Source organism: Salvelinus sp. IW2-2015, linkage group LG15 (assembly GCF_002910315.2).
Source record: "Salvelinus sp. IW2-2015 linkage group LG15, ASM291031v2, whole genome shotgun sequence".
Lineage (NCBI taxonomy): Eukaryota > Metazoa > Chordata > Actinopteri > Salmoniformes > Salmonidae > Salvelinus > Salvelinus sp. IW2-2015.
Window position 1 is genome coordinate 64,471,409 of NC_036855.1, and position 13,075 is coordinate 64,484,483.

Sequence of the window (13,075 nt, forward strand, 5' to 3'; positions counted from 1 at the left end):
CCGGGTAAACAGCTCGGGGAACAAAAACATATAGCAATGATGGCCTTTCTGTGAGGGTCCTTGCTATCCGGCATCCGTGGGTGTGCATACCCCCTTAGATTTTTTCATAGTTTATAAAATCTCCTAAACCTGTGTTTACAGCCAGCCTTATTTTTTTAGCGTTTATCATAAAACCATACGACGAACCATGCGGAGTTAGTGCCTACAAAAAGACGCCATTACTATTTCTCTTTATAAAGTTGAAATTTAAAAGGTTAAGGCACAGATAGAACAATGAGACAGATATTTCACCGGATGTATACATGTGATGAGATGGATTTTGGCCGACAATCTGCACATTTTCTCATCGATTATACATGTTATCTCAATACAGTTTTATGTTCCCAAACTACAAATATGTTATGCAGACTTTACCCATTGCCAAAGTTGTAAGAAACCGTATCGTGTAAGAGTGCAAAGGCGAATTGAGTTATTGCACACGCGCACTTGTGTTCCCTAACGAAAATATGCAGAGGCCAACAGGATCTCCCTAGGTGACAGCGTGGCAGGCAATATTTTTGTTTAATTCAAGAGCAAAAACAATTATAAACTAACTGAACACAATAACTCATGTTATAGAGCCTATATAAAAAACGACATAATTAATGTATTATTTTGATTTGGACAATGTTGTTGCTTATATTGAAAATAGCATATCAGAAAGCAAAAGAAGTAAAGCAAAAGCACAATATTATGTTTATTTGCTTTATTTACAACATGTTATATGTACAAACATAAAAATATAGACATACATTTATTTGCTAAGTCATAAGTGAATAGAGCAATTCTATTTTACAAACCTCTCATTCCATATCTGGAATGTATAATCTCACTTGATCCCCCTCATATTGCTCTACATTTCTAGTCACACCACTCAATAATCTCACTTCTATGAGTAGTGAAAAGTAGTCTTTGGTATCTGTTTGAATGATCATAGTGAAGAGCTAGTCTTGGTCCATGGGCATTTGTTGTTCACTCAAAGCCCAGTGCATGGAATATTCACTGTCTGGTCATTTATGAAGTAAAACCATGTTTTCAGGACAGTGGAAAACGCTAACATTAATTTGAGCAGCAAAATACAGGTTGTGAGGGGATGGTGTTTGATATCTGCACACGTGTCAGGAATGCAGTTAACTACAATACGTTAACATTTTCATCTAATACTTTTTACACAATATACAATACATTCATAAGGATAATTTATTTTGTGGTATCACTACATTCTTTGTAGTGCTTTAAAGTTCCCACCATAAAGTCACATTTGTGCTATATTCTTTTCTCATATTCAGGCATATTTCTGTCAACAATTCTGATCTAAATGTGAAACATGATTTTAATAATGTATGTTATAAGTATACACTATCTATGTGGTTGACATTTAGCATAAACCTCAGTTAACTTTTTATACATAATCAAGAGTCTTTTCTCATCCGCTTTCTATGCTATTGGTGAAAGTTCCGTTTACCATAATTATTTTCAAGATGTTGTTACACCAGTATGCAAATCGAAGCTTTCATGAATTTAAATGCTAACAATCAAATCAGCTTACCACTTCAAGCTTTATTCCTGAGAATGAAAGTTTAAAATCAAAAGGAAAAGACAAAGTCTGTCTAAACGTTGCAATGCTCACACACAGGAGTGTATGGAGGTATCAGAGATAGATGTGGTATCGAAGCACAAAAACTTAGCTCTAGAATGTAGACCAGATGTGATAGCGGGAGCTGCCACTTGTCTCCACCATGACAGTCCACTACCCACCTATTCCCAGAAGGTCCAATTGAAGTCCATTTGAGGAAAGTGTCCGAGTCCATCTCTCTTWGTCAACTCTAGKCTCAGTCAGTCTCTGTACAGAKAGGAMAAGTAAAGGACTCTTTTCTAGGGAGTAACTGGTAAAAGCGTTTTCTGAGATATCCACGAAGCAACTTGATGATAGTGCCTTCTTAAGGGCGAAGGAATCTCAAGACTTTAGAACGTAGAAATCGGATGAAGGATTTGGGGAACATTTCTCTTGACTCCTGTGCTGTGTAGTTGAAGAAGTTCTGTGGGTGGGCCAATACATCAAACAGTGCCTTCATAAGCTTCTTGTCCTGAGAAGAGAATGTAAACCAACAATTAGTACAGGTTAGAGTTCAATCTGAGACAGAGCCAACAATCATCTGACATTTTTACGTTGGTGCTCAAGTGAAGTTTGCATCCTGAATTTCTTATTGTGTCCACAAGAGGGTAGTATATGTCAGACAAAAGCTTTTTCCACAGGAAATACATGAAATCTTTACCTTGAGAATTTCTTGGTGATTTTCAGAGGCATATAATCTTCCATCTCTGACTATATCTTCGATGAGTTCCTGGTAGTCCTCTGAAACATATATCATATATAAACATACCCAAGAGTATATTTCTATATTATTTGTGCAATTGGAAGTAGGTGATACTTTTGTGGTATTATGTAGACCTATCCAGACTTAAAATTCCAAATTAAATTACATTTCACAGACACTTGATCCATTGTTTTTAAGCATGTGTGATTTAAATGTCAATATTTCCACCAATAAGGATGTCTCTTACCATCATAGGTCACATAAGGGACTTGGAAGCCCTTTCCACTGTTCCCTTCATTCGATTTAAACTGTATCCACAGCCTCTTGGAGCGGGAGGTGAAGGCAATAGGCCGTTCATAGGTCTGGCAGGTCTCATAGGTCGTCACAGAGTTGGAGAGAGCTGTGAATTGAGGAAATGGTCACATTATGACAAATCAAACACTAGTGCCATTCATTACTCTGAAAGTGGCAAGATCTAATGGTCTATTAGAAGCCCATAGTAACCCCCATGATCTCTGAGAGGTGCTATGCTATTATGCAGAACCTCCTACCAACACTGCCACCATCTTATAATTCTTTAAGACATTCATCACCAACATCTGGTCACCTGCAGTGAAATCACATTAGCACCTTGATAACACCCAGTCACCTAACAAGCCCTAACCTCCAACACGACAGACAGAAAAGACAGACGCATGCATGCACGCACACACAGAAAAACAAACACTCACAGCTCTTTCTCATGACCAGGTAGTCTCCACACTCATCCTCGATGGGGAGGAAGATCTCTGGGACCACGATGAGGATTCTGCGCTTGGGCGGTGGGTTGATGGTCCAGGTGCACTCAATGTTGGCTGGGTAGTTCCCTGGGTAGTTGGGAGACTCGATGTAGCCAGTGAAATCTCCCATCTCTCCCCCACAGTGTCTGTCTGTGAGGTGACAGGATAGTGTCAAATAGTTTACGCTGCCTTGGTGCTGCGACGCTCATTATCTACAGTAGCATCTCAAAGCAGGACAGGAGCAATATTTATTTGAGCACAGTAGAGAAATCTGCATGTAGTTTTAGTTTACTCTATGTGTAGCCATTAAATACATTTAAAGTGTGAAGCCATTAACACACAAATACATACACCTTCACGCACAAATGTACGCACACACATACAACTCTTGTGTGAACATACATACTTTTGCACTGCATGATGTTGGTGGAGCCGTCAAAGTCGGTGGTGGTATTTCCTGGGCAGGAGATGCAGTAATTCTGACCAAACTCCATCTGATACGTCCCCATGGGACAACGGATACAGCGGTGTGTGCTGGTGTTGTAGTAATGTCCCGGTGAACACTGGACTACAGGAGCAGAATGGAGTGTACCACGGTTTAGCACCTTTCAAACACCAACATACAATAACATAAACCAATGTAGTATATTTCCATAAAACAGAAACTGCAGGGGAGTTCCCTTATTAATTAAAGATCCAGAGAGTCTTCCAAATGACACCCTATTCCCTATATAGTGCACTACTTTTGACCAGGATCCATAGGGCTCTGGTCAAAAGTAATGAATTATGTAGGGAATAGGGTGCCATTTGGGGCGCAACCCCAGACTTTACAGGCATAACTAAATGGGATGGATAAGCTGACCCCTCACCTTTGGTCTCACACTCCTGGAAGGACACGGCACCATTGTGTTTGGTGACCAGGTGTCCTCCACAGTGGAAACAGGAAGTGCGCCCCACCTCTGGCTGGTAGGTACCCAGGGGACAGGGCAGGCAAGGGATGAAGCCATCATGGGAGAACTGACCAGGGGGACATTGACCTGGGAAAACAACAGAGGACTGGTCAGAGGGACACTTGTTTCACTCAGTCTGCTCAAAGCAACATTCCCATCGTACATGTGGTCATTTAGCAGACAGACACTCTTATCCAGAGCGACTTAAAGACGAGCACTCTACCACAATAAGACTAAGGCCAGGAGAGCAGATGTCAGTGGAGTGATGTAACGCAAGAACATTATCTACCATGGAACAACCTCTCTCATATCTCCTGACTGACTTTAACAAACTGTCTCTCCCCATAGCTCTTTTTTGTTTAGTCTATTGGTGAGGAAAGCAGGAGATGGGATCTGTGGCTTAGCCACAAATTGGCTGTGATAACAGTGTTTGGGGGAGTGAAAACATGGTGGCCCCTTCTTCTCTTTATTCAGGAGTGGGCAGGGGCCGGGTGTGGCTGTTTAATTCAAACAGGGCTTGAATGTTCCGAGGCTTACACAACTTTATACAAAGCAGCACATCTGCCTGTGGGGAGATTTTGATCAGAGTATCACCCCTTCCTGTGTATTTCATATACAGTGGGGAGAACAAGTATTTGATACACTGCCGATTTTGCAGATTTTCCTACTTACAAAGCATGTAGAGGTCTGTAATTTTTTATCATAGGTACACTTCAACTGTGAGAGACAGAATCTAAAAAAATCCAGAAAATCACATTGTATGATTTTTAAGTAATTAATTTGCATTTTATTGCATGACATAAGTATTTGATAACCTACCAACCAGTAAGAATTCCGGCTCTCACAGACCTGTTCGTTTTTCTTTAAGAAGCCCTCCTGTTCTCCACTCATTACCTATATTAACTGCACCTGTTTGAACTTCGTTACCTGTAATAAAGAAGACATCCTGTCCACACACTCAATCAAACAGACTCCAACCTCTCCACAATGGACCAGAGAGCTGTGTAAGGACTCAGGAGTTGTAGACCTGCACAGGCTGAGGAGGCTACAGGCAATAGGCAAGCAGCTTTGTGAGAAGGCACAAACTGTTGCGCCAATTATTAGAAAATGGAGTTCAAGATGACGGTCAATCACCCTCGGTCTGGGGCTCCATGCAAGATCTCACCTCGTGGGGCATCAATGATCATGAGGAAGGTGGGGGATCAGCCCAGAACTACACGGCAGGACCTGGTCAATGACCTGAAGAGAGCTGGGACCACAGTCTCAAAGAAAACCATTAGTACCACACTACGCCGGCATGGATTAAAATCCTGCAGCGCACGCAAGGTCCACCGGCTCAACCAGCGCATGTCCAGCCCGTCTTGAAGTTTGCCAATGACCATCTGGAGATCCAGAGGAGGAATGGGAGAAGGTCATGTGGTCTGATGAGAGAAAAATTGTGCTTTTTGGTCTGAACTCCACTCGCTGTGTTTGGAGGAAGAAGAAGGATGAGTACAACCCAAGAACAGCATCCCAACCGTGAAGCATGGAGGTGGAAACATAATTCTTTGGGATGCCTTTCTGCAAAGGGACAGGACGGACTGCACCGTATTGAGGGAGGATGATGGGGCCATGTATCGCGAGATCTTGGCCAACAACCTCCTTCCCTCAGTAAGAGCATTGAAGATGGGTCCGTGGCTGGTCTTCCAGCATGACAATGACCCAAAACACACAGCCAGCAACAAAGTGAGCGTAGAAACATCTCAAGGTCCTGGAGTGGCCTAGCCGTCTCCAGACCTGAACCCAATAGAAAATCTTGGAGGGAGCTGAAAGTCCGTATTGCCCAGCGACAGCCCGAAACCTGAAGGATCTGGAGAAGGTCTGTATGGAGGAGTGGGCCAAAATCCCTGCTGCAGTGTGTGCAAACCTGGGCAAGAACTACAGGAAACGTATGATCTCTGTAATTGCAAACAAAGGTTTCTGTACCAAATATTAAGTTTGGCTTTTCTGATGTATCAAATACTTATGTCATGCAATAAAATGCAAATTAATTGCTTAAAATCATACAATGTGATTTTCTGATTTTTGTTTTAGATTCCGTCTCTCACAGTTGAAGTACCTATTGATAAAATTACAGACCTCTACATGCTTTGTAAGTAGGAAACGGAGTAGGATTCTGACTGGGAGACTAGTTTAAAGATCACTTTTTTTAAATATCAAACCATGAGGGGAAACTATGCCCAGGTCTTTGAAGGAGCTCAGTGTATTTTGCTGCAGTTATCTTTATGATGGTTGAGTAAGTATCTAAGGTGACTCACGTCTCCTGTCTGGTGCACAGTTAGGATACATATGATTACTCATATCCTCAACTCTTGAGCCTTACCTCCACACTCAGAGATATTCCACGCCCCAACGACCTGGGGCTTCCTCTCACCTCTGGCCCTGGGCAGGCCTCGCAAGAATTCTTCCCCTCTTCATCTTGGTACATTCCAGCTGGACACAGAACACATCTTCCCTGATCCCTGTCATAGTACGTTCCAACAGTGCAGCTCACTAGCAAAAGGTAGAAGAATGAGGCAGATTGGCTAGATAATAGGGACACACACACACACACACACACACACACACACTGGCATTCAAGCCCACCACAAGAAGCCCAGTGTTAAGCTGTTAAAAAGGCATTGCAAATCAACCTGATGCAGCTATGCAAAAATAAAGACACAAGAGCACTGAGCTGCTCTCCAGATGCCTTTGTGTCCCACATCAAACAAGTTCTTACACTTCACATAACACCGGTGTGCATTGGGGAAAGAACTCTACATACCATCCTAAGCACCCTCACCTCTACCAAAGCACACACAGAGCCAGTCAAAATGAGTGTTTGTCTGTTATCTCACAAGAGCGTGCAAAGCCTGATTACAGGGATGCACACCATCAGCTTTCATTTCCCCCTTTTAATGTTTTACTTTGTAGAACAACGTCTCTAATTTATGTTTGAATTATTGTGTGTGTCTGGTGATGTCAAGAACTTCTTAAATGGGGAAATTACATCTAATCATCTCACCGAACAGAGAGCAGTGAAGTGAAATCATTTTGCGTTTTCATAAAAAAATATCCCTCAAGACAATCTAAGAAGAGCTTTTCAGGAGAGAACCAGCCATAATGAGTTAATGAGGAACACACAAAGCCTTTAACACACATCCATTATAACTTGATTTTCCTTAAGAGAAAGAAAATGTCATTCTCACAAGAGCAGTTAATTTTTTCTGCCTTTTGTTTATCCTGAATGACCATGAGGAGCCACCGTCGCATTGTCTCCACCAGCTTTTATTGGATGCAGAGAGCGAGAGAAGAGAAGAGCGAGAGAAAAAAAACCTTGAAGCCTTTCAAATGCAGAGGCAATTCTATAGAGTCCTCGAATTGATGGCCCCAAAGAGGTTTAAAAGACCTTTCACCTCTATTCAAGTATTTGATGACATAGGCAAACACTATGGTATCACAATAGTAAGGAGCTGAACCCAATAAAAGGGGTCAGAGTTCTGAATCCACCCATTCTGCCTGCCCCAATCCCTTCTTGCGCCTATCAAGCAGAGGCCCAAACAGCTGATGCTAATGAATTCCCATGGAGTGGCTGAAGTCAATTCTCCGCAGCAGTTTAGTGGCTGGGGTCATGCAGAGTGGCCCTGACTGAGGGGGGATATAGCACTCAAACTCCCAGCTTGAATCAACAGCACTTCCTAATCCTCTCCAATGTTAAAACGAACATGCACTATTTTACGTAACAGAGATCGAGAGAATACTTGTACACTACACACTGGCAGAAACTAAAGTCCAACATACAGCTGATTCTTATACCGGGTTGAGGCATACGGAAATGGAAATGTTGTTGTTGATCAATCATGAATGATTTAGAATGAAAAGAAAAATCTGATCACACATATGGAATATTTCACCGGTTGGTTTATTGGAATACTGCCGTGTACTATATAATGCGATTCATAACGTTCACAATGTTTGAGAGAAAGAGCGCTAGATATTTTAAAAGTCAGGAATAAGAAGGCATTGCTTTTCTCTCAGTACTAGTGAGGCTGAGGCCGTGTTGTTGTGGAGGATTTCTCTCCCCACTGAAGCAGTGAGAACGAGCCCCAACTGGATTTACAATGGAGTGGGCAAACTGAAAGGGTTAAACTGCACTTAGTGAGCTTAGCCAGGGGTGGAGGGAAAAATATAGCTCCATTATAGAGCTGGGGGTTACGGCTCCCTTTCAGCCCCACTTCCAAATGACATGTCTACACCCCTGCCTGTCCACTGGTCTGCTTAATGATCATCTGAAACTAACTGCAGTGTGGGAATCCTACACTCTGGTAACTTTACTCGCCTGAGTTAAAAAAAATAAGTCTTAAGATTTAAGTAGCTAATTTGAAACACAAAAACAACAAGCAACAAAGCTACAAAGCAAAAACAACATCTAAGGGTAATTTGAATCCAGGCCAGGATTCAGGATTCAAATCCAGGTTAGTCTCCTGTTATTTGGAGGCAGAAAAAAACAGACACCAGCAAGAGTCCTCTTTGCTGGGGATAGCCTGGATTAAGAGATGCTTGGTTTGTAAAACATTTAGACATTTCTGCCAAAGATGATTAAGTTTCATGATTTTTCCCTCTTGTGTGAAAATCAATACATTTCACCAGCTCTGGGCAGTCTTTATTCTTAAAAAGCTCGGATGAACCAGAATGGATCAAACACCATCCTTCCCCCACTCAACCCCCTCATCCTCACCCACTCAACCCCCTCCATCCTCACCCACTCAACTCCCTCCATCCTCACCCACTCAACCCCCTCCATCCTCACCCACTCAACTCCTCCATCCTCACCCACTCAACCCTCCATCCTCCCCACTAACTCCCTCCATCCTCACCCATCACACCCCCTCCTCCTCACCCACTCAACTCCCTCCATCCTCACCCACTCAACCCCCTCCATCCTCACCCACTCAACTCCTCCATCCTCACCACTCAAACCCCCTCCATCCTCACCCACTCAACCCCCTCCATCCTCACCCACTCAACTCCCTCCATCCTCACCCACTCAACCTCAATAAGGATGGGGGGTAAGAGAGGAGAGCTCTGGATCAAGACAGAGGCAGGCTAGAACAGCTTTGAGAGGTCGGTCTACAATAGTCTTCAGACCCCTTGAATATGGTGGCTTGGATCAGATTCAGACAGGGGCTCTATAGGTAGAAGACCAATCATGGACAGAAAACTGACCGTCTTCTACTGACCACACTGAGACAGACAGGCAGAGTGCAGCAGCAGGCAGTGGGCTTACTATMCTTACTGTGAGGCCCTGAACTGGGGGCACGCAGCTCTCTGCTCCCCTCCGCCAGAGAAAACACATGCCAGCCTCCTTTCCACTGCTGATGTTGACAAGGTGCCATTAAAGCTAATGGACTTTTCCTCCATTATGGCTGTAAAACGAAATAGGACCAGRGGCAACAACAGCAAAAGCTAGCGGCTGCCATCACACCTTCTGTTACACTTTATCCCACGGAGATGCTGGWAGATCTCCTCGCTCTGCAAGCCAGCCAACAACAGGCTCTCTTTTCTCCCCATACCAGCTCATTACAGCATGTCTGCACCCAAATATGGCAGTCATCTGGCCGACGCCTGCTCCAAATCCAATCATTAAACAAACCTGTCTAAATATATCTTGCTGGCATGGCTATGACTATGAGCTGCTCTGTGTGGGAGCCAGGACTAGACTCCAGGGGTGGCTCAGATACAGGCAGAAACAGATACAGGTAGATGCTCAAGATGCTACTAATTTTATACATAAATATATACCTACAGTATATCTTAACATACTCAGAACACTCAAGATGCTCACTCACCACACTTCCTGTCCACCAGCACTTGTCCTTTCCCACAGTGTTCCGGCAGGTCCACCGGCCGGGCCAGCCTCTTGGCCAGCTCGTAGTTAGAGCCAGCGAAGTGGAGGTGGAACTGCTCCCGGTGGATGGACTTCCTCAGAGTACGGATAGTCTTCCTCAGCCTCTTCTCTGAGCGCCGGCGCACACAGCCCAGGTCACAGCTCTCTGCTGAGAGAAACAACAGATACCAAAACTGTCCTCGCAACGCAATGAGACCACAATACACACTCAAACAAAACCACACACACATACCGGTACTAAAATAGACAGACACACACACTTGTGTACATATCCATTCCAACACACAGCTCCCTCAGAATACAAGGGAAACCTCCAAACCTACACCTTCCCCAAAGTTCCCACCACCTCAAAACGCCACATCAAAACAGGAGATACTTTAACATGTTTGGCTTGTTAAGTGATGAAAAATCAAGAGCAGAGAGAGAAACAGGAAGCAGAGTGTCAGCCAGAGGACTGGGGTCACAGCAGGGTAGGGCAGAGAGACCAACCTGTTACCTCCTCTAGGTTCACATCCAACTCAAACTCAGCCGTGATGGTGGAGCCTTCCTCCTCGTAACCCGCCTTCCTGCCGTGGCGGCTCCGCATCCGGTGGCCAGACGAGCTGCAGCGCAAGCGCACATAACTGAACTGGACGTTCTCCGTGAAGGGGGACCTGCTGTCTGTGGACACGACCAGCCACACAGGACATGGACACGCACAAACACATGCATGCACGGAGACAAACACACATGCATGCACGGAGACAAACACACATACACATGCATGCACAGAGATAATTACACATGTTACTGAATAACTATATGGTCTACAACTGTAGCAGGATAAAACTTAACTGCAATGTCATAACACTTCAATCTAAGGAGATTATATCCTTTGTGTATTTTTTTTACCCTTTATTTAACTCGGGAAGTCAGTTAAGAACAAATTCTTATTTTACAATGACGGCCTACCCCGGCCGAATCCTCCCCTAACCCGGACAACGCTGGGCCAATTGTGCACCGCCCTATCGGACTCCCGATCACGGCTGGTTGTGATACAGCCAGGGATCGAACAAGGGTCTGTAGTGATGCCTCTAGCACTGAGATCCAGAGCCTTAGACCGCTGTGCCACTCGGGAGCCAAGTACTGATGTTCAAGTACTGATGTTCAAGTACTGATGTTTCTAATCATTCTTTAAAAAGCAGTGACTTCTCTGTGAATCCGGTTAAACATGCACTCTTTTCCTCCTGCTCTTTTTGTTGCCTTTGGACAGGGGGATAACGAGAGGAGACTGGGAAAAGCTCCCTTTTTATTTGAACACCATGCCGGAACCCATTGGTGAAAGAAATGTATCGAACAATCGGAACTCCGTTTGATTGATGGCCGGGTAGGGCCCAACTGAAAGGCATGCTATGGCTAATTACATTTTCCCCTGTCAATGCCAGACAATGTGCAGTGCTGAGACATTAAAAACATTTCAAACCGCACTACCGCACCCCCAACGTATTTCTTTCATATTTAGCTCACTCTCCGTTTACTTTAATCTAAGCAGCCTCGAGGTCTGGTTCCTGTTATCAAGTTTGTTGCATGAAATGTAGGCAGTGCCAGGTTAATCTGCATTGTTTTAATGAACGAGGAGCTGTTGGACGTGTGTTAGAAATCTCTGTACCTGAGTGAGCTGCGTTCAGGCTCTCCTTCAGTCTCTCTTGACTACGTTTCAAGTTGCACTTTCCTGTGCCAGACTTAAAAGTGGCTGCAGAGAGATCAAAGGCAAGAGCACAAAAGGCCTGGCCACCAAAAGCAAAAAGACGGCGTTCCGAACATGAGGCAGCGCTGCTCTGCAGACTGATAGTAGTAGTAACTCCATTTGTGTCCCAAATGGTACCCTATTTCCTGTATAGGCACTACCCTTGACCAGAGTCATGTGGACCCTGGCAAAAGTTGTGTAATATAAAGGGAATAGGGTGCCATTTTGGATGCAATCCAATAGTAGTAAGTAGTAGTAACTGATAACTCCCACTGGTGATGTGACCTGGACTGGCAGCGGTAGCAGGGTCACCTCCCTCCTGCCTGCTGCAGTTAAGGTCGGTTTAGAGGGGGCTTTGTTGCTGGGAAACCCTCTGCCTCTAGATGTAAACCATAACAAACTCACAGGTGAAGAGCAAACTTGGACCGTGGTAGACAGACAGACAGACAGACAGACAGGACAGACAGACAGACAGACAGACAGACAGACAGACAGACAGACCAGACGACAGACAGACAGACAGACAACAGACAAGACAGACAGACAGACAGACAGACAGACAGACCAGACAGACAGACAGAAGAAGACAGACAGACAGACAGACAGACAGACAGACAAGACAGACAGCGACAGACAGACAGACAGACAGACAGACAGACAGACAGACAGACAGACAGACAGACAGACAGACAGACAGACAGACAGAGGAGGGTAGAAGTTGTGAGAACAGAGTGAAACCTATCCAAGAAGACAATGGGAACAGCAGCAATTGCCTTAATTCTGTTTTTGCCTCGGTTTAAAACCAAAAGACCAGAGAGAGGCAGAGCAGTAAAGACAAAGAGAAGAAAAAATAACTCAAAGTATCTCTGTTTTTAGTCCCCAAAAGTTTCAAAACATACATGTGGTACACACAACCACTGATTTTATGTCAAACACTCCCTAAAGACAACTCAGGAGTACCCCACCCCAAACTTTTCTAGAGCCCCCAGGCCTGAAGGGGCACTGTCTTACCGATACAATCTTTTTTTGTCCAGTGTAGCTTATAACCAGGGTGCAGTGGCACTCAAACCCACCCATGTGTTCTCACAACCCTGCTCACAACCTCCGTTGTTCACACTGCACTCATTTATGTCTGAGAAGAAGCAGGAAAACATCCATATTGTTATTCGCAGAATCTCTCACCTCACTTCATTCACAAAGCATCCATTCTTTTTTCTGCCAAAAACGACTAAAAACACCACAATGAACTATTCAGAATGGTGTGAAATGGTGTAGATGGTACCAAAGCTCTTTCACCATAAGCATAATACCCTATACACATTAGTTTATAGAACCAA

The 13,075-nt window shown here is 44.2% G+C and overlaps 1 protein-coding gene across 1 annotated transcript in view; it reads right to left on the minus strand.

Annotated features, from left to right (window-relative positions):
- Nucleotides 1–1,152: 1,152 nt before the first annotated feature.
- The window catches only part of scube2 (signal peptide, CUB domain, EGF-like 2), a 21,453-nt gene continuing 9,530 nt past the window's right edge, over nucleotides 1,153–13,075 (minus strand). The window contains 11 exon segments of the mRNA XM_070447329.1: nucleotides 1,153–2,126; nucleotides 2,316–2,395; nucleotides 2,605–2,757; nucleotides 3,089–3,286; nucleotides 3,543–3,704; nucleotides 4,006–4,173; nucleotides 6,449–6,478; nucleotides 6,481–6,618; nucleotides 9,954–10,157; nucleotides 12,750–12,814; nucleotides 12,816–12,870. Of these exon segments, the coding sequence (XP_070303430.1) occupies nucleotides 1,980–2,126; nucleotides 2,316–2,395; nucleotides 2,605–2,757; nucleotides 3,089–3,286; nucleotides 3,543–3,704; nucleotides 4,006–4,173; nucleotides 6,449–6,478; nucleotides 6,481–6,618; nucleotides 9,954–10,157; nucleotides 12,750–12,814; nucleotides 12,816–12,870 (1,400 nt within the window). The 3' untranslated portion in view covers nucleotides 1,153–1,979.